Raw genomic sequence first — 22,169 nt, 5'->3', positions numbered from 1 at the left:
ATCAATCAATGTGATACATCATATCAACAAGAAAAGACTCAAGAACCATATGATCCTCTCAATTGATGCAGAAAAAGCATTTGACAAAATACAGCATCCTTTCCTGATTAAAACCCTTCAGAGTGTAGGAATAGAGGGTACATTTCTCAATCTCATAAAAGCCATCTATGAAAAGCCTACTGCAAGCATTATTCTCAATGGGGAAAAGCTGGAAGCCTTTCCCTTAAGATCAGGAACACGACAAGGATGCCCACTCTCGCCACTATTATTCAACATAGTACTAGAAGTCCTTGCAACAGCAATCAGAAGACAAAAAGGGATCAAAGGTATCCAAATCGGCAAAGAAGAAGTCAAACTGTCTCTCTTTGCAGATGACATGATACTCTATATGGAAAACCCAAAGGAATCCACTCCCAAACTATTAGAAGTTATAGAACAATTCAGTAAGGTGGCAGGATACAAAATCAATGCCCAGAAATCAGTTGCATTTCTATACACGAATAACGAGACTGAAGAAAGAGAAATTAGGGAATCCATCCCATTTACAATAACACCAAAAACCATACGTTACCTTGGAATTAACTTAACCAGAGACGTAAAGGACCTATATCCTAGAAACTATAGATCACTTTTGAAAGATATTGAGGAAGACATAAAAAGATGGAAAAATATTCCATGCTCATGGATTGGAAGAATTAACATAGTTAAAATGTCCATACTACCCAGAGCAATCTACACTTTCAATGCTATCCCGATCAAAATACCGAGGACATTTTTCAAAGAACTGGAACAAATAGTCCTTAAATTTGTATGGAACCAGAAAAGGCCCCGAATCTCCAAGGAACTGTTGAAAAGGAAAAACAAAGCTGGGGGCATCACAATGCCGGATTTCGAGCTGTACTACAAAGCTGTGATCACAAAGACAGCATGGTACTGGCACAAAAACAGACACATCGACCAATGGAACAGAATAGAGAACCCAGAAATGGACCCTCGGCTCTTTGGGCAACTAATCTTTGATAAAGCAGGAAAAAACATCCGGTGGAAAAAAGACAGTCTCTTCAATAAATGGTGCTGGGAAAATTGGACAGCTACATGCAAAAGAATGAAACTTGACCACTCTCTCACACCATACACAAAAATAAACTCCAAATGGATGAAAGACCTCAATGTGAGACAGGAATCCATCAAAATTCTAGAGGAGAACATAGGCAACAACTTCTATGACATCGGCCAGAGCAACCTTTTTCACGACACATCTCCAAAGGCAAGAGAAATAAAAGATAAAATGAACTTATGGGACTTTATCAGGATAAAGAGCTTCTGCACAGCCAAGGAAACAGTCAAAAAAACTAAGAGACAGCCCACGGAATGGGAGAATATATTTGCAAAGGACACCACAGATAAAGGACTGGTATCCAAGATCTACAAAGAACTTCTCAAACTCAATACACGAGAAACAAATAAACAAATCATAAAATGGGCAGAAGATATGAACAGACACTTTTCCAATGAAGACATACAAATGGCTAACAGACACATGAAAAAATGTTCAAAATCATTAGCCATCAGGGAAATTCAAATCAAAACCACACTGAGATACCACCTTACGCCAGTTAGAATGGCAAAGATAGACAAGGCAAGAAACAACAATTGTTGGAGAGGATGTGGAGAAAGGGGATCCCTCCTACATTGTTGGTGGGAATGCAAGTTGGTACAGCCACTCTGGAAAACAGTGTGGAGGTCCCTTAAAAAGTTAAAAATTGAACTACCCTATGACCCAGCCATTGCACTACTGGGTGTTTACCCCAAAGATACAGACGTAGTAAAGAGAAGGGCCATATGCACCCCAATGTTCATAGCTGCATTGTCCACAATAGCCAAATCATGGAAGGAGCCGAGATGCCCTTCAACAGATGACTGGATTAAGAAGCTGTGGTCCATATATACAATGGAATATTACTCAGCTATCAGAAAGAACGAATTCTCAACATTTGCTGCAACATGGACGGCACTGGAGGAGATAATGCTAAGTGAAATAAGTCAAGCAGAGAAAGACAATTATCATATGATTTCTCTCATCTATGGAACATAAGAACTAGGAGGATCGGTAGGGGAAGAAAGGGATAAAGAAAAGGGGGGTAATCAGAAGGGGGAATGAAACATGAGAGACTATGGACTATGAGAAACAAACTGAAGACTTCAGAGGGGAGGGGGTGGGGGAATGGGATAGACTGGTGATGGGTAGTAAGGAGGGCACGTATTGCATGGTGCACTGGGTGTTATACGCAACTTGAAGCATCAAACTTTACATCGGAATCTGGGGATGTACTGTATGGTGATTAACATAATATAATAAAATTAAAAAAAAAAAAGAAGGGAAATAGAAATGGCTAGATTAGCTCCGTCCTTTCCACTGAGGAATCCAACCTGCGAGAGACTGCTGAGAGGCAAAGCCCCTGCTGGCCCTTAACTCCCTGTAATTGTGGGGAAGCAGTTGCTCTGAGACCTTCTGCCCCCCACCACAAATGGCTTGTGCTCCTGAGAGAGTGGCCTCATGTTACTCATAATCACAAACAGCAGTGCGGGCAGGAAGTGAGTTACTTGAGGGATTCCGACTCCGCTTGTTTTAGGGGTTTTTTTGTTTATTCGTTCTGATGGACAAATATCTACACATTGGACAAGTTCTTGGGATTTCAGTTTTACAATCTTCTGCACACTATTGACTTTGACCAAAAAACTAGCAAGTTTTGTTTTGTTGTGTGTTTTTTTTTTTAAATTTCACTGGCTCTCTTGGGCTGCTAACATCTTAAGGCATTGAAAGTCAAAGATGCATTTCAGAATGCATTAAAAATTAAAATCTTAATTTTGCTACGCAATGACGTATTCTCATTTTACATTTTAAAGCAATTATTGTTTCTCCATAAATTATCCATTTTTTATCATCTTGGTCTCTGCTGAAGAAATTCCTTTCAGAGTCCCATGTGAACTGAATTATCAACACTACATCACATTTGGTTTCATATTTCTTTATGCTATAAATTGTGCTGTGTTCTTATCATCCATCTCATTTATTAATTAGATTTCCATTTTTCTTCCATTAATAAAATGAATTATGAATGTTGCTTCCAAAAACCAAATAACATTTTAAATATACAAGTTCCCCAACCAAACTCGCCATTCCGGTTTTCCCTGAAGACTTGCTTTATACAGAGTTGCACATGGACACCCAACAAACACACGTAACTGGAGTAAAGGAGCTTGGTCCTCACTGCATGTGCAAATGCTCAGCCTGAGAAAGTTCATGGCAGGGGTTAGCTGATGGCTGGCAGATGGCTCTGATTCCTGAGGGAGCCCAGCAGCATGGAAGAGCGCTTGCCTCTTTTCTGATGTTTCAGAAGGTTTCAAAACTTTCAGCCAATCTTAACATGTACAAAGTTCTAAGAGAGCAAGGAGACAGCTCAACTTGTGAAGGGCTTTCCCCTTACCAAGGAGAGTGAGGGAATGGGGGTAGGGGTTGGGGGCAGGGGTGGGGTCAAACAGCAACATATCTGGTGCAGGACCGTCCTGGGATCGCTTCACGAATAGCACACCCTGCTTTGTTAACATCATCCTTCCTTTTTACTCTTTACTAAAAAAAAGAATGACATCTTCATCGGTGACTGAGGAACATGGCTAAGAAAGAAAGGGCCGATGGCTTATTGATGGGTCGTAATATTCTCCTGGTTAAAGGTCTCAATGAATTGAAGGTAGTTGTACTTTGGAATATTAATCAAATATCAAATATCTGCCTGGGATGTTTTTGGGCGAGTCTCCCTCAGTGAAAGTGCCCTCTGAAGTGGTATCACCTGAAATAGTGTTAATATAACTTAATTAAAGGATCATTGTAAGCCATGTGCTTTTTCATTAATGAAAACACAAAGCATGGCAGTATAGCAGAATAGGAATCTTAAAGACGATGTGAAATTTACCTATGTGGATTAATAATAACCGTAAGCCAGAATGTACTTTACATGTGCAGGAGAGCATTAAAGATCAAATCCACAATTTTGTGAGGTCCGAGCCAACCCCTAAATCTATGCAAAGGAACCAACAGTTAAATCCAGGACTGAGCTGAAATGCCAGCATGATGAACTGAGAAACACATGGAAAATGATCTCCCAGTTTTGTTTATACCACAGCTTTGCTGAGCGTATTTTCAGTGAGTATGGTAGGCAGTTGTAAAATATAACCAAAAACCCTGAAAATGATCCCAGATGTGGTGTAGCTGCTTATTTCATGTAATGTTATTCAGCTGACAATACCATAAACCTGGGGCCCATTGGGTCCTACTCAGAATGATAGGCTGAATTCTAAGGAGCACACTCCATATTCCAGCAGACTCACTGTTGGAGAGCCCAGGGAGCCCAGACAGAGAGGCCCTAGAACAGAAGTGACTGATGAGATGAGCTCAGTCCAGCAAGCAGAAGGCACCACCAAGGCCCACAGATGCCATCTACTCCAGATCAGAAGATAGAAAAGGAAGAGGACCATTCAGTTCAACAGAAAGGGATGCTGCAGGTGCACTCAACTAGATCGAAACCTCAAACTGCAGGTCAACCAGTCCACACTGGAACGTGAGGGTGCAATGCTAGGAGCAGAGCAGGTACATACCTTTCCTGGTGGTTCTGTCGCCTACACACCTGGCTCATCTGGAAGCCCATCCCACAGGTGGGACAGCAGGAAGATCACAAGGTCGGGGGTCCAGCCTTCTTTCTGCAGGAAGGGGAAACACAGGAGATCATCAGTCAAGACTCACAGTCTGTCCCCTCTCTGCACTCAGCCCCAAGTTCACACATTCCTGCATGTCTGATGGTGGGGCTATTTGAGAAATGAGGCAACAAACAGACCACGTAAGCGCCATTGCTGAGTGATTATTTGAAGTGGCTGGTTTTAGAGTCAAGAGGGAAAACTAAGAAAGATGTTTTAAAATGCAGCATAAATAATTCAAAAGAGTTAGACTAGAAACTATTAAGAAAGTGGAATCATGAAAAAGTGTTCAAGATGCAAATCACATTGCTTTAATTAAAATATATTTCAAGATCATCTCCCCAAACATTAGAAATTGTACTAATTCTGCCCCAGTTACACTATATTTTTTATAAAATGTGACACAAAATCACATTTGAACAAAAAATTATCTCAACAACATTAGTCACAGTCTTAATTTAACATTAGTGTGAATCAGCAATTCTCGAGCGCATTCATAAAGATAGTGTTGTGATACTCAAGACTAAATAAAACTTTATTTAAAATGAAGGGACTGCTTAAATTCAAATGATTTCCTTTCAAACCAACAATGAACAATGACAATTCAAAGACAGAATTAAGGAATTCAAATTGCATATAGATAGATCGATATCATAATATAAATGGTCTTATAAGACATATAGTAGATACTTATATAAAATAAATCATTAGTGACAGCTAGAGAAATTTGGTTTATATTGTATTTTTTTTAGTATTTATATTTAGATTATTTCAGGGCTTAAAATCTTCCTTTCAGTTGAAAGGCCTTATTGAAATCTGTTTATCCATATATATATATATATATTTTTTTTTAAGATTTATTTATTTATTTGAAAGAGAAAGATAGAGTGCAAGAGTGGTGGGAAGGGGCAGAAGGAGAAGGATAGATAATCTCAAGCAGACTCCACACTGAGTGTGGAATGCAACATGAGGCTCGATCTCATGAGATCATGAGCTAAGCCAAAACCATGAGATGGTCACTTAATTGACTGTACCACCCAGGTGCCCCTGTTTATCCTTATATTAAAAAGCACATGGATGATTTTAAGAACTTAAAACATTAAAATGTTTGTCCTGCAGTCCATTTAATGCATGCAGAAATGATTTTTCTACCTATGAATCGTATATGCAATTCTCTTCTTACCTGTCACCTTCAGATCTTTATTGATATAATAAATCAACTGACATTACTTTCCATTTTTACTTTTATACATTCCTTCAGAAATATGCAAGCCTGCACCTGTAAAGTTAAAACTCCCAGTGTAAACAATAAATTAAATATACAATTACTAAAAGAATTTCATATGAAAAATTTTTCTGATCTATTTCTAAGTATATATAACATGTATTCACCTTCCTTTCTGGAAGGTAGCAGGGACAGAATATTGTAATTACATTGTATATGATAATATGATAAAGTGCAGCTATCTTATAATTTAAGCTTAAAAATCACAAAGTGTATCTAGATAATTCCAAATTTCCCATGAAGTTAATTAACTAGCTTCTTCCACTCTGCTAGCTGTTATCATTTTAAACTTGTATAATTCATTCATTAAAACATGTTAAAAAAAATAAGAACCATTTCCAACATAAATAAAATGGTGCTTTTTTTTTAAGTCTTTAAATATGACCAAGATATTAATGTAAAAAGATGCAGCTCCTCCCAACTAATTCCAAATGAGTGTGGAGTATAACACTCGCCTAACATTTTTAACAACATGCCAATGGGCAAAGTATTTTGTTTATTACATATGAGGTAAGCATAGAGAAAGGTTTATAAAGTATATATGTACATGTGATATATGATCATATATTGTTATATATTATCATGTACATGGACTATTGTATGTCACATAGGTTATATATATGTGTATATACACATATATATAACAAATAGGAATACAATATGCAAGAAAATTTCTACGCACACAGTCCTAAATGCAAGTGTTTGCTATGTATCCCTAGGTTTACACGCCTTTAAACGCTGCTTAGAGGCAGACGTAATAGAAGGCCACCAGTGAAGCAGCACCGTTAAACAGACATCAGCAAGTGGGTAATTTCTGTCATAAATCCAGTCCAAAGTACCTCACTGGTGTATCTTAAGGATTAGTACAGCTAGTTTGCCCAGCTAATTTTTCCTCTTGTAATACCAACTCGTATAGCACTCCTTGTTAGAAAAAGGAATTTCAACTAAAACAAGAGACAGAAACATACTAATAAATAAGTCCCTGTGCTATACTCCATGGTCCTTTCCTCCATTAAGTGATGCACAAGGACATACGATTTATTTGTCATGGTTTTTAAATGATAATACTCAGCAGCATGTATAGCCTCTAACGGGTATCGGTAGAAAACATCTAATTTATAAAGATAATACAAGACAGCTTAGCAAGTTAGTACGTATCTCTCTCATGGGTGTATCGCATAGTAACACGCAATGATCTCATTTCGCTGGCTCTGACTGGCTCTGTGACGATCCCTTCCACTTGGTGGCGTGATGCATGTGGGCCCAGGGAAATCATGAGCAGAGGGTGGCTGGCCTTTTGTGCCTTCCCTCACTTTGACAAATGAGAACATGATAAAAGTAATGAATCCTGGGGCACCTGGGTGTCTCAGTCGGTTAAGCGTCTGCCTTGGCTCAGGTCATGATCCCAGGGTACTGGGATTGAGCCCTGCGTTGGACTCCCTGCTCAAGGGGAGGCTGATCCTCCCTCTCCCACTCCCCCTTCTTGCATGCGCGCTCTCTCTCTCAGTAAATAAAATCTTTAAAAAAACAAAAACCAAAGTAGTGGATATTTTCACTCTGCCCTTCAATACCCGCTGTACCCCATCTCTTGGCCTAAGGTTCTTGCCCTCAACTACCATCACACTTGAAATGATGCATTGCTCATGAGAGACAACTCCATGGATGGGACAAGTTCTTCTTTCTGGACTACAGATCATACTGGAACTCCACTGTTTCAATGCAATGCTGACACCATTTTGTTTATGAAAATAAGACAGACCATGTTTTTGCTCCATTATCTCGAAAAACAACAGGAAATAGAGAAACTTTAAACATGGACATTGTTTCTGATGAGGCTGGTTGGTCCTATCCCTGGTTCAATCACTGCATTTACGGATCTCTCCTTCCTCCTTTCTCACTGATACTCTGGTATTTTGTATCCACAAAGGCTGGGGAAGCTGGGAATTCCCTACTATGCCTGTCTCTTCCTGTAAGAAGCTGTGGCAGAAGGGGGAGAACGGAAGTCCATCATCTACTGGAGCAATGCAAAGTGATGTGCTGCAGGGTGGATGAACTTACAAAAGGACTGTTTTTTTCCCCAAAAGATCAATTTCCATAGATTCTGTAACCTCCCTGTCCGGTGAGGTGAAATTATGGCTCCTGCTCTCTCCCTAAAGTTCCCCGGAGACCTCAGTGTTTTCTCAGAGAACTGAATCCAGAATGACAGAATAATTCAGACCACTAACTGCTTACCTGAATCCGTTAAAGCATTAAAGGCCCTGCCACTTGAGATTTGGAACTTTCATCCTCCCCATCTTCCAGCCCTCCTGTATCTCCTATAATCAGTGTTGTATGAGCTAAGGGATCAGGAAATATTAATATCTGTCTTTACACCAGCCTCACATGACTTAACATGGGACACTTGCTAGCCAATCTTCATATTTTCCTCCCATATTTATCATTTATTTTGGCAATCCTGTTCCATGTCAATAACCAATTATACAGTGTATTATTCATGATAGAGTAGATGTGTACTCTATGTATTCGAGTATGTATACTTGAATTTTTATTCTAGAATAATTTTAGATTTACAGAAGAGTTGCAGAGAGAGTACGGGAGTCCTGTCTATGCTATACCCTGCCCCCCTCAATGCTGACATCTAACGTAACCGGAGAACATTCATCAAAACTAAGAAATTAACATGGGTGCGGTTCAAGCATGGTCCACACTGCTTCACTTCTGCCTGTTTTACTTATATGACACATTTTCATTTCACTCAGTATAGAATCTTTTTCACTTTTTTAAAAAGCTGCAGAATATGCCATTACAAGAATGCACCTAAGTTCATTTAGACGATTTCCTATTGAAGGAAATTCAGGTTATTTTCAAGTTTTTGTCGTTAAAAATCAGGTTGCAATGAACATCCCTTTGTATAAGTTACTGTAGGACAAGTGGAATTCGGAGCTAAACATTAGGATTTTGTGATCGTTCATTTTAGGGGTCAACTTGACAGGATCCTGGATGCCCAGAAGTTTGGCTAAACATTAATATTTGAGTATGTCTGTGAGGGTGTTTCCAGATGAAATTAGCATTTGAGTTGGTAGAGGCCGTAAATCCATGGGCCTCCCACCCACCCCCACCCAGTGTGATGGGTGAGCCTCATTCAGTCTACTTAGGACTAAATAATAGAGCAAGAAGATTGCTAGAGCTGGGACACTGATCATCTTCTGCCCTCGGCACTCCTGATGATCAGGCCTTCAGACCTGGACTGGAATCCCCATCCGTCAGCGTCCAGGCTTCTCAGGCCTTTGGACTCAGACTGAAGTACAACACTGGCTTTCCTGAGTCTCCAGCTTGCTGATGGCAAGTTGTGGGACTTCTTGACCTCTGCAATTGCAAAATCGATTCTGTTTCTCTCAAGAACCCTGACTAACATAAGGCATTGTTATCAATACTGTACCAATCAACAACATACCAGTGCCTGCTGACACCTTCTCTAACACTAATGTTGGCCCATTTTTTAACTTTTCCCTCTCTGATAGATACATAAAACAGAATTCCCTATATTTTTGCCAGGATTCCTCTTGCAAAGCTGTCTGCAGACCTGAAAAACAGCACAGTGTTCCATGGAAAAAGTTTAAGCGGTTTCAGATGAAAAGCTGCCTGAAATAATATTACTTTCTCTTGATAATGTCAACAGTTGTTCATGTTCTTAAAATTCTGCTCAAAGCTTAAAAATCAGTGTGTTTTTTTCTATCCAAATACAAAAGCCAATTCTGTAAAAGAATATATGTTTTTTGCTTGTGCAGAATATTTTATGCTGTTGGCAAAATTTTGATCGCTTTAACCTTCATTCTAAATTATGCATGAGGAAAAATGGTCAATTACTTCCATGCTCCAATAAAAATTGTTATTCGGGGAAGATGGCTTTCTTAGAGTAACCTACAGAAATTCACAGACACCCTGTTACAACAGGGATCATGCCATCAAGCCCATAGCTTTTCTTTATTCCATTTGGTGTCTCCCTCTGTGATGAAAATACTTAATGAATTTCTTGGTTTCTTATTTTAAGTTGGAGAACTCAGACTGTTACCATTTTATATATTGTCCTGGTTTTGAAAACATCACAATTTAGGAAAGCTTGTTGGTTGGAATCCTAAGATTTAACATTTAAAACAAGCATCAAGATTATGTTTTAGAATTAAATGTGTATTTAGAGGTGGGTCTTGCTACAAGGAGAAGGACATATTTCTACTTTCTTGTGTATTTTTTAACTAAACCGTGATATTCATTTTTATTTGTGCTTTACTTCTACTTTTAAAAATATCTAGGACACCCGGGTGGCTCAGTTGATTAAGTGTCTGACTTTGTCTCAGGTCATTATCTCGGGGTCCTGGAATTGAGCCCCATGTCGGGCTCCATGCTCAGTGGGTGCCTGCTTCTCCCTCTCCCTCTGCCCCTCCTCCCACTCGTGTGCTTTTTTCCTTTCTCTCAAATAAATAAATAAAATCTTAAAAAAATTAAAATGTCCTGATTTATCAATGTGAATAAACAGGAAAAATGGTGATATCAGTTTTAAAAAAGCAACAAATTTTCACTGGATCCTTGGGAGATTGTCAAAGTACCAACTGACTTTGTTTCGGTTTCTTTGCAAAAAGCTATGTTCTACACTGCTGGTAACTGGTGGGTATAGCCCAGCATCCTTGCTGAACATTTTACAATGCACGGTATGGCTTCTAGAACCAAGAACTGTCTGACCCAAATGTCAATAGTGTCCCAAATGGGGAAACATGGTCTTTATAAAATAATGCTGAAGATGCTGATTTTACCATTCATTTATAAGCCCACAGAGTTTTTGAAAATATGGCTTTTTGCCACGTGACAAAACTGACATGTATCAGATCCACACTTGGGCACTCTAAGAAGAAATATGACCTAGAAAAGACACACTAACTAAACCTATACAAGGAAAACAATAAACTAAAGTTAAAAAAAACATGATTGCTCATACAGATATGAATATTGTCCTCCCCCCCCCAGAAAAGACCTCAGGTGATCTTGCAAATGTGCAGACATCAGCACTACCTGTAACATGGCTGTCTTACAGGTAGGAGAGGGTCACAATCAGAATTCGTGCAGTCGTGGCTACTAAACACCAACCCACTTTTTAACAAGCTGTGTGTTTTCTTAGTGGTTAGAGTTCTTGGGCAACAGTCTGTTATCAGATGTGTCTTTTGCGAATATCTTCTCTCTGCATTTTGCCAGGCTGCCTCGCAAAGCGTGTGCCTTTGTCTTTTCATCAACAGTGTCTCTAAAGAGCAGAAATGTTTAATTTTAATGAAGCCCAACTCATGAATTCTTTCTTTCGTGGATCATGCCACTCCTGCTGTACAAAAAGATTCATCATCAGACCCCAGGTCATCTGGGATGATCTTCAGATCACAGCAGGTTGCCCTTCCACCAGCGCCCACCTTGATGGCAGCCTGTCTTCCCAGAGCTGTGCTTCCGGCCACGTGTCTCAGGGTCTGCAGGTCAGCCTGTCCCTTGTGCTGTTCCTGTGCACTTTCCACATGTCCCAAGTAAACCTCTAGCTGTCACCTCATCTCTAGGAACTAATGACTGTTTTTCTTGGTAGTCTACTTTCAGGGTTGCAAAGGTTTCAAGCGGCCAGTTGTTGCAATGAGTCATGCTAATTTTATTTATTTTTATTTTTTTAAAGATTTTATTTATTTATTTGACAGAGAGAGAGACAGATGCGAGAGAGGGAACACAAGCAGGGGGAGTGGGAGAGGAAGAAGCAGGCTCACAGCGGAGGAGCCTGATGTGGGGCTCGATCCCATAACGCCGGGATCACGCCCTGAGCCGAAGGCAGACGCTTAACCACTGTGCCACCCAGGCGCCCCATGAGTCATGCTAATTTTAGTGTGAGGCTTTTCAGAATAAAATTTTTCAAGAATCACATACGGTTTTATAGCAAAAACCCCTGTACATTATTGTGTGTGTGTGTGTGAACACACACATACAAATGCATGGCCATATCTACATTCTTGCAAACTGAGAAAAAACATCAGTTAAAAACACATTTTTAATGTTTATGCATAAACTCCATATATGTCTTCATGTTTCCAGTCATTACAATTGGTTAGATAATTTTCTAAACATTTCTATCCTTTTGGATACTGTACCTATCTTCATTTCTTTCCTTTCTTCGATAAAGTAATACGTACTTTCATGTAAATGGTCATTTGATTCAGTTGAGTCAATTTCTCGGGAAAAATTCCAAAAGTAGGTTTATTTTATTCATTTATTTTTGAGAAGGCTCCAAGCCCGGTGCAGAGCCCAATATGGGGCTCGAACTGGAGACCCTGAGATCAAGAGCTAAGGTCAGGAGTCAGATGCTTAAGCGAATGAGCCACGCAGGCGCCCCTCTAAAAGTTGGTTTAAATGTTAAAGGTGTGAACGTCTTTCTGGCTCTTAGGATCTATGGCCACGTACCTTTATAAAAGTAAAGTGTCCACACCCCACTTCATGGACTTATACCATTTCCTGTATTGTGTCTGGATGAGAGACCAATTTCTAGACCCAAGGGGGAAAGCAAAGTAACCAGTCATCATAGGAAGGAACTTGAACACTGATTAAATTAACCAGTTTTAACACAATAAAAATTTTTATTTTAAAGCCAGCTTAAATGTCAAAGACTTCCAAAGGGAAAAGTTTTTTTTTAAACTCTTCTATTTCATGTCATTGTGATTGAGATTGCCCATTTTTCCACCGTGGACCTATTAAATAAACGTGATTATCATTACCATGGAATTGTACTGTTACCTCTAAGGTAATTGCAAAGGGAATAAGAGCTACAGCGCTGTATCTGGAAGCTGCAGACACATCGGAGGAGCAATGCTTGCAAACTGTGAAGTGCCTCCCAATACTGTGCAAAAGCCACATGTCACGTCAGTTAAGAGCTACATTACTGCCATTATTTTACTAGAACTAAGATACAAAATCTCAAGACAGGGCTCCTGGGTGGCTCAGTCAGTTAAGCATCTGCCTTCAGCTCAGGTCATGGTCTCAGGGTCCTGGGATGGAGTCCCACATCAGGCTCCCTACTCAGTGGGGAGTCTGCTTCTCCCTGCGCCCTTCCCCCATGCTTGCACTCCCTTTCTCTCTCTCTTGCAAAAATACATTTTAAAAAAAGTCTCAAGACCATGGATTAACAATATGGCTGAGAACATTTCCCAAGTTACTCACAAATAATTAAGTCTGCACAACCAACTGGAGTTTATTTTCTTCAGTTTCCTCTTCTGTAAAACTAGACTCATAATACCCAACTCACAGAACTATTTTCAGGCTTAAGTGATTATGAGTTAAATGACGACAAAGTTTTCTTTGAGATGGAATGCACACGGATGGTCTGAGTTATGCCTCAGTATGATTACAAATTACTACATGTTATGTAGCTTCGGGGGTGTTTGTACACATTTTATATAGAAAATGCTAAATGTGCAAAAAGGTTCGTTATCTAGTAAAGCATGTGAGATGTCACGATGTTTTCCATTAAGTGGTGCGAGGCAATTCAGCCATGTATCTGAATCAATAAAGATTTTTTGACCACTGGTATGTCCGAGGCCAGGGGCGCACATGGAAGCCATGAACAAGAATACAGGGGAACTTGCTGCCCAGTGACAGGGGAGCACACACTGATGAATGTTCCGCAACAGCACAGCATAGCAGGGGGCAGATATTAGGCGAGAAGCCCAAGCTGAAGCTGCTACAGGAGTTGAGGGGAGTTTAGAAGAGACAGAGTACAGGAAGAGGATCCAGGGAAGCAGAAACTAGTATTTCAACTGAGGGTGAAGGACATCTCCAGGACTGGGAGGTATAAGAGGGCATAATGATGTGGGAAAAATGTTGGCGGAGTGGATCTTAAGAAGAAGAACATTGGCTCTCGTGTATAGGATGTGTTGGGCTTGCCGCAAAGAAAGGCAGTAAAGCTATTAGAATATTAATGCATGACTCTAATAAATATGTATGACAAGTGGCTTACTATAATTATAAGTAAGTTATGTTAACTCTAAAACACCTGTTTATATTCATTATGTATATCTTGCTAAAGACACCAGTAATTCATATTACATGCTATAATGTGTAGAGCATGTTAATCAACAGTGGTTAAATAATGACTTGCTTTTAACATATTAAAATTATTCATTATTGATCTATTATATACTGAGTATAAAATGCACTGAATAGAGGCACCTGGGTGGCTCAGTTGGTTGGGCATCTGACTCTCTTGATTTCTTTTCAGGTCATGATCTCAAGATCATGAGATCAAGCCCGGTATCAGGCTCTGTACTCAGTGTGGGGTCTGCTTCTCTCCCTCTGCCCCTCCCCCTGCTCACACTCTCTTTCTAAAATAAATAAATCTTTTAAAGAAAATGCACTGAGGGGCACCTGGGTGGCACAGCGGTTAAGCGTCTGCCTTCTGCTCAGGGCGTGACCCTGGCATTATGGGATCGAGCCCCACATCAGGCTCCTCCGCTATAAGCCGGCTTCTTCCTCTCCCACTCCCCCTGCTTGTGTTCCCTCTCTCACTGGCTGTCTCTGTCAAATAAATAAAATCTTTAAAAAAAAAATGCACTGAATAATGTATAGAATTGTCTAATTGTTATATTGTTCACCTGAAACTAATATAACACTGTATGTCAATTATATTTGAATTTAAAAATAAATTAAAAAATAAAGTGCAGGGGCGCCTGGGTGGCACAGCGGTTAAGCGTCTGCCTTCGGCTCAGGGCGTGATCCCGGCGTTCTGGGATCGAGCCCCACATCAGGCTCCTCCGCTATGAGCCTCCTTCTTCCTCTCCCACTCCCCCTGCTTGTGTTCCCTCTCTCGCTGGCTGTCTCTACCTCTGTCGAATAAATAAATAAAATCTTTAAAAAAAATAAAGTGCAAATGATAGTTTTTCATGATCTAATTTGTTTTTAATAGTATATTTCATTAGTTGATATGTAATATCAGTAATGTTAACCAAATAATTTTTAGTTAAAATACTAAGAGGTGGTTATAACACTCAAATTTTCCTGAAAGATGTGTTTTAAAAATGTTTGAGTCTGATGTAAAGTTTACAATGTTGTCTTTGGGGAGAAAAGAGAAAGATAAAGGCAGCAGGAGGAATAGAGGACACGTGAAATAACCGATCCTGAAATCTAGTAATTACAATTACTTGATATCTTCTGTTTCTGATATGTTGCAGACTATCCGCTGTGCTCACTCATCCCTCCCCCCTCCAAACCAGGAACCCTGAAATGTTATCTGGACCTCCTTGGGGGTCTCAACCATCTCAGTCATAATCACGGTCATCTTGTGACATTTTCTGTAGAATAAACAGAAAATCTTTCTGGAGAGATGAAGTCTGCCCCCAGGGTGAAGCTCTACAAGGAAGGCAGGCTCAGCTAGGGTCAGTTCTGTCCTCAGGGACCAAAACAAGGAGAAAGAGGGCATGGGGAGTATCAATGGCCCAACATGAGCCCTTTGCAGACCAGGGGTGTTAAAGTAATTGCTGGGAGTGAGGACCAGACAACACTGTGTCCAAGTGCCCAAGAAAGAAAGAAAAGAATCTGTTGTCACTCCATTCAGGGAAAAGTCGTTCTCTACTCTACAAAACAGAGGTAATGAAAGGTCTGCAGTCTCCTCTCCTCCCCCACCAGTCAGAGATAAAAATGAAGATGTGGTTACTCTTTGCCCATCTTGTGTTTCTTTGAGGGAAATCGTTCTGTGAACAAGGGTTTAATGGACAGAATCAGAAAACACAGAAGTGTTCGAAGAGTTGTCAGTTACACTTGAAGAACGCACAAGGGATCAAATAATACATCATAATTTTTACACGAAGTCTGATGTGTGCACTCTTTCTCACTCTGTCAAATAAGTAAATAAAATCTTAAAAAAAAAATCACAGGATTGAAACCTGTTTTGTAGACATAAGAATATATGAATAATCTCCCTTGCTGGTTGTGGCAATTATTCATAGAGCATACATATATAAAAATATCAAGTTGTACACATGAAATATATATAATTTTGTCAATTATACAGCAATAAAGATGAGGAAAAGAGAAAAGAATTTGCAAAAGACATCTGAAAAAGGACTTTTGTCTAAAATATACGAAGAACTCAAAAATTTCAACAATGAAAAAACAAACAATCCAATTTGAAAAATGGGAAAAACATCTGCACCAAAGACACCTCAGCACAGAAGATGAGTAGATGGCAAATAAGCATATTACAAGATGCTCCACATCATATGTCAACAGGGAATTGAAATTATAACACTGAGATGCCATGACACATTCATTCGAATGGCTAAAATCCAGAACACTTGCACCACCAAATCCTGGCGAAGTCGTACTACAGCGGAAACTCTCATTCATTGCTGGTGGGAATACGAGATGGTACTGGCACTTGACAGTATCTTTTGCAGTTTGGCAATTTCTAACAAGCCTAACCATCCTATTACCATGTGATCCAGCAATCACATTCCTTAGTATTTCCCCAAATGTACTGAAAACTTATGTCCACACAAAAACCTGCACACAGATAGTTAAGTGGCTTTATTCATAATTTCCTCAGCTAGGAAGCAAACAAGGTATCCTTTAGTGGGTGAATAGATAAACTGTGTTATATCCATATGATGGAATATTACTCAGCACAAAAAGAAATGAGCCATCAAGCCATGAAAAGACATAAAGGAAACTTAAGTGCTTATTACTCAGTGAAAGAAGCCACTCTGAGAAGGCTACATGCTTATAATCCCAACTTTTCAAGAGTGGCAAAACCATACTGCCACCTGAACAGCATAGATGGACCAAGAGGGTACAGTGCTAAGTGAACTCAGTCAGACAGAGAAAGACAGATACCGTATGATTTCACTGGTATGTGGAATTTAAGAAATAAAACAAATGAACAAACAAAGGGAAAAAGAGACCAAAAAAACCAGACTCTTAATTCCAGAGAACAAGCTGGTGATCGCCAGAGGGGAGGTGGGTGGGGGGATGGGTGAAATAGGTAAAGGTGATCAAGAGTACACCTTTCTCCATGAGCCCTGAGAAACGTATACAATGGTTGAATCGTTATGTTGTACACCTGAAACTAATAAAACACTGGATGTTAATTATACTCGAATAAAAAAAACACTGTATGTTAATTATACTAGAATAAAAAAAATAAATTAAAAAGAAGGAAAGGCAAAACTATAGAGACAGTAAAAAGACCAGTGGTTGCCAGCAGTTGGAGGAGGGCTAGATGAATGGACAGATCACAGAGGAGTTTCAGGACAGAGAAACTATTCTGTATAATAATAATAAATGTTACAGGCCCACTATATACTGTCCATGGAATGTACAGCACCAAGAGTGACCCCTAATACGAACTATGAACTTTGAGTGACACGTCAGTGTAGATTCGTGGATTATAACAAATGTACCCCTTTTCTGAGGGATGTTGCTAGTGAGGGAGGCTACGCATTTGTGTGGGCAGAAGCCATATGGAGACTCTCTGCCTTCAGCTTTGCTGCTCTAAAAAATAAAATCTACTTTTTAAAAAAAGTCAGTTGCACAAGCTTATAAATTTTAATACAATGTACGTTTCATAATTTCCTAGGTGAGTTAATGCATTGCAACATTCTATCTCCTGTTGTATTTCAAATGACTCCTGAGCTATACACCCTAACTCCAAGTACTTTGGGTAGTTACCTTATGATCCTGTTGACACAGGCCCTTCTCACTCAGTGTCTCTCTAATAATGTGCTAATGTAATCATAATTAGTAGTTCGACATATTTAATTTTGACTTTTACCCTTTCTTTTTTTTTTTTTTTAAGATTTTATTTATTTATTTGACAGAGATAGAGACAGCCAGCGAGAGAGGGAACACAAGCAGGGGGAGTGGGAGAGGAAGAAGCAGGCTCATAGCAGCGGATCCCATAACGCCGGGATCGCGCCCTGAGCCGAAGGCAGACGCTTAACCGCTGTGCCACCCAGGTGCCCCATGACTTTTACCCTTTCTATTTTTAAATAGTTGTAATGATGGCATACATATAATTCTAGCTTACTTTCCTCAATTAATGAGTATTTCTTCATAATCATCACTCAATGAGGCATCAAAATAACCCATTGTGTGAATGGGTCATTATTTTATTAATAATCCTCTTATTATAGAAAACTCAAGTGGGGAACCCTGGTTATTCCTTAGCTATGGCTTTAAAAGTAAGCTGGACACGAATATTGGGCCAGTAGATTGGTTTAAGTCTACTCCAGAATCTGACTTTAATGATAAATGTATTTTAAGGTAAAGTGAACTCTCAGTTAGTGCCAAGACCTTTCAGCTCAAATACACAATAGATATTAAGGAAATTTTATTTATGCTATAATTTCACATTAAACTTTCAGCCCCATGAAAGTCGGGTCAGAGCTGCCTCCTCCATCACCACACGCCCAGGACCGGGCTTAGTACTTGACACATATTAAGTTCAATAAATATGTGATGAATGAATTAACTAAAGAAAGGCCACAGTCTGTAGAGGGTAAACCAAAGCCAAAGCAAACAAGAGCTCGACATTGAGATTCGGAAAACATGAGATTCATATTGAAGGGAGAAGGTGTGTTTTGTAACATGGGCACATGCCAAAATACCCTTCTGGATCTTTAAGGGCTTCACACTGAATGACTAATGATGTGTGGCTGGGGTGATGAAGGACTTTGTAAGGATCCTGTAATTTCTCTCCAAACATGGAAACATCGTGTTTCTCCCACCAGGCAGATGCTGTCTTCAGAGAATATTTAATTAATACAAGTGCCAACCTCTTAACTCCACCTTTTGAAACTTTGCCCTTTCAAGCAATAATTACTCTGCAGTTACCTAATTTCCATACTAATTTTCTTAATGAGGTGTTAATTTTGTGGTCTAAATGACATCACCAGAGGCTAACTGGATTAATGGTGTCCAGACACCAGCTTACACAAATGCAGGAAAAGTAATTTGTTTAATGGCACCATTTTTTTCCATACCAGATTTTTAAAGGAAGATTTCAATTTCATGGCACCTCCATTTTTGTACAGGCTAAGGTTCTTCCCATTCCCTACTTTTCTTCTGTTCCAGCTAGTTAATAAAATGAAAACCAAAAAAGTACCAAAGCTCCAAGGGTTTTCAATTTGGTACTGCTTTAAATCACACTTCTCGGTAAGCAGAGAGTTTCACCATCTCATAAGGATTTGGATGCTCTATCCAGGTATACAGTAAAATAACATGGAGGGGAGTGGTCAGGGGTTCATTTGTTTATTCCACAAGTATTTACTGAGCTTCTCTTGCCCTGGGCACCAGGCTGGAGGCTGCATGGAACCTGGGAATAAACAAGCCTTGGCCTTGGGTAGCTTAGAGCTCCCCTGAGCTGCATGAAGCTCAGGACAGGAAGGGACAGGAAGGGTCGGGAAGAACTCAGAATTCTAGTTAGCGCTGTACAACTGGCCCAGAGGCCTTAAAATTCCCCTCAACTTGGCCATATTTTATTTTATTTTATTTTATTTTATTTTTTTAAAGATTTTATTTATTTATTCGACAGAGATGAGACAGCCAGAGAGAGAAGGAACACAAGCAGGGGTAGTGGGAGAGGAAGAAGCAGGCTCATAGCTGAAGAGCCTGATGTGGGGCTCGATCCCAGAACGCCGGGATCACACCCTGAGCCGAAGGCAGACGCTTAACCGCTGTGCCACCCAGGCGCCCCAATATTTTATTTTTTTAATTTTATTTTATTTAAATTCAATTAATTAACATATAGTGTATCATTAGTTTCAGATGTAGAGTTCAATAATTCATCAGTTGGGTATAACAACCAGTGCTCATCACATCATGTGCCCTCCTTCATGCCTGTCACCCAGTTACCCCATCCCCCCACCCGTGGCCATACGTTAGACTGGCTTCTTCCTGACTCTATGCCCCTGACCTTCCTTTTCTTAGAGCATTTACTTAGAAAACTTTCAATTTTTTAAAAAATGGAAATTATTTCTCTGTCCCTTTGAGATGTAAATCTTTTTAAAGTCTTCACCACTGTCACGGCACAGAACTGTCTTTCTCGAGGACCATAGGGAGACAACTGTGGGAAATGTAATCACCAAGGAAGATAGTGCCCCTATCTCCCAATCTCTGTTGGGGGATGGGAGCCTACCTTCAATGGGTAGGCTGGCCTAATCAACAGAGAACAACATTGCAAACTCAGGAATAACTCAATGTGTTGGACACGTTCCATTGATCAACAAATCCATAAAGCTGTTTTCCACTAGCTCACTTCAGCAGTTAAAAAGCCCCCCATCTTTGTTCAGCATTGTCGGGCCCCTATTCAGTTCTTGCCTCTTTCTCTTATTGCAATGGCCTTAAATAAAGTCTACTTGACTGTTTAACACTATCTGGTGTGATTTTTGCATTGACCTAATTAATGATTCTTTGGACAAGTTGCTTATGTTCTCTGGTTCTGGTTCTGTATCTATAAGAGGTTGACCCTAAAATCTGACCTGTTTATCTCATTTTATACATTATAGTGAGAAAACAGAAGAATAAATATATGTGTAAGTATTTGAAAACTATAAAATACTATGTTGTGGAGGAGTTATTGGTGTGTATAATGTAATAGTTAATAGCCAAATCAGCAAATGTAGTAGCTCATTTTATAGATCAGTGTGTCTAATTATCCACTAAAATACAACTATAGGCTAATTAATACACAGCATCCATCTAAAATGATTTAAAAACTAGAAAGGCCTCCTACTACTTTGACCTCAAGCCCTCCCTTTCCTACAATTGAAGAGAGGCAATGAGCCCTACGTTGGAAGGCTTTAATAATTTCTTTGGGAGAAAATAGCATTCTGTCTTATAGACATGAATATTCAAGTTCTGGGGTTCTGCTTTTCTTCCTGGTGAAGGGGAATGGGAACACTGAGGGCTCTCTGCCCAGGTCTGTTTTCCATCCATGACGCAGCTCATGCTACGTGGCTATTCTTGGCCACTTGGTTCTGTGTGTTCTTTTTGAGACGGGCTAGCTTCCCTCCCTTCCTCTGACACATACCTGAAACCACACAACTGAACCGTGATGGATGGAGCTGTGTACAGGTACAGTCATCCTGTTCTAGGGCTGCAGGGTCATGTTTAAAATATTTGGAAAAGGCAGACCCATCTTAACATGATCAAAGGGTAAAAAACCTCCTGTTCAGACTGAGATACAGAACAAAAAGAAAGTGGTCTACTCCTTCTGGAAAAGCATAATAAAGATGCTAATGGAAGGGAATACCAACTAGTTGTCAGTAGACCTGAATTCTGCTTGTCTTGGAAATAAGTGGTTCTCTCTTAGGGATCAACCACTCACGGAAAATGAGAACACATAGCTCGGGGAATCAGGCCACCGGGCCTCCTTTGAATAGAACACTTGAACGGTTGGCTTCCCATTGCTGTCAGGATAAGACTAAACTTCTGTAACATGATCCCAGTTTAGACCCCAGGCCCTTGCCCCACGCCGCTCTCATCTCCCACCTTCCCCCCATTCTCTATGCTTCACCCACACTCACCATCTTCAAATGTCACAGAGGACCCAAGTTCTTTACTCCTCCCAAGTGCTGTACCCTTTCCCTGCAACAATCCCCAACCTTTACCCCCTACCTCATGTCTTCCTCAGCAAACTACTTCTCTGTCTCAGGTACTGGGGTATTGTCTCTGGTAATTCCCATCCCCATAAAACTGGTTACTTTCATGAACATCTCTTCTGAGGTACTTACAGGCGCAATTTTATACTTTGTGTGATTATTTGACTAACTTCTCCTGAACCAGACCTCATGGTCTCCCAAACTGAGCATAAGTTCCCAAAGAGCACAAGATATTTGCATTATTACCCACTCTCATCTTCCTGATGCCCAGCAGAGGGCTAGGCTCGGGGGTGTCGTGGAGAACAGATGCACTTGAGGTGTCCAGGAACAACCTGCAGAGCGTAAACAGGTGTGTGCCCAGCACAGCGCTTGCAGCTGCCATCCTCTCTGTGGCAGGGAATGAAGGCAGATGCTCACTTTCTTAACAAAGAAGGAGCTTGGGTTTATTAGTGAGAGCCAAGCATCACGGACCCATG

General features: G+C 40.0%; 1 protein-coding gene across 1 annotated transcript in view; it reads right to left on the bottom strand.

The window, feature by feature from the left end:
- The window catches only part of LOC109491323 (A disintegrin and metalloproteinase with thrombospondin motifs 1-like), a 135,076-nt gene that overhangs the window by 64,450 nt on the left and 48,457 nt on the right, over nt 1-22,169 (bottom strand). The window contains exon 3 of the mRNA XM_034655697.1: nt 4,654-4,755. Coding sequence (XP_034511588.1) covers nt 4,654-4,703 — 50 coding nt within the window. The 5' untranslated portion in view covers nt 4,704-4,755. The remainder of the gene's footprint in view (nt 1-4,653; nt 4,756-22,169) is intronic.

This window comes from Ailuropoda melanoleuca, chromosome 3 (genome assembly GCF_002007445.2).
Source record: "Ailuropoda melanoleuca isolate Jingjing chromosome 3, ASM200744v2, whole genome shotgun sequence".
In the NCBI taxonomy this organism is placed as follows: domain Eukaryota; kingdom Metazoa; phylum Chordata; class Mammalia; order Carnivora; family Ursidae; genus Ailuropoda; species Ailuropoda melanoleuca.
Note: the sequence above shows the minus strand (reverse complement) of the source record. Positions and strands in the feature narration are given on the sequence as shown.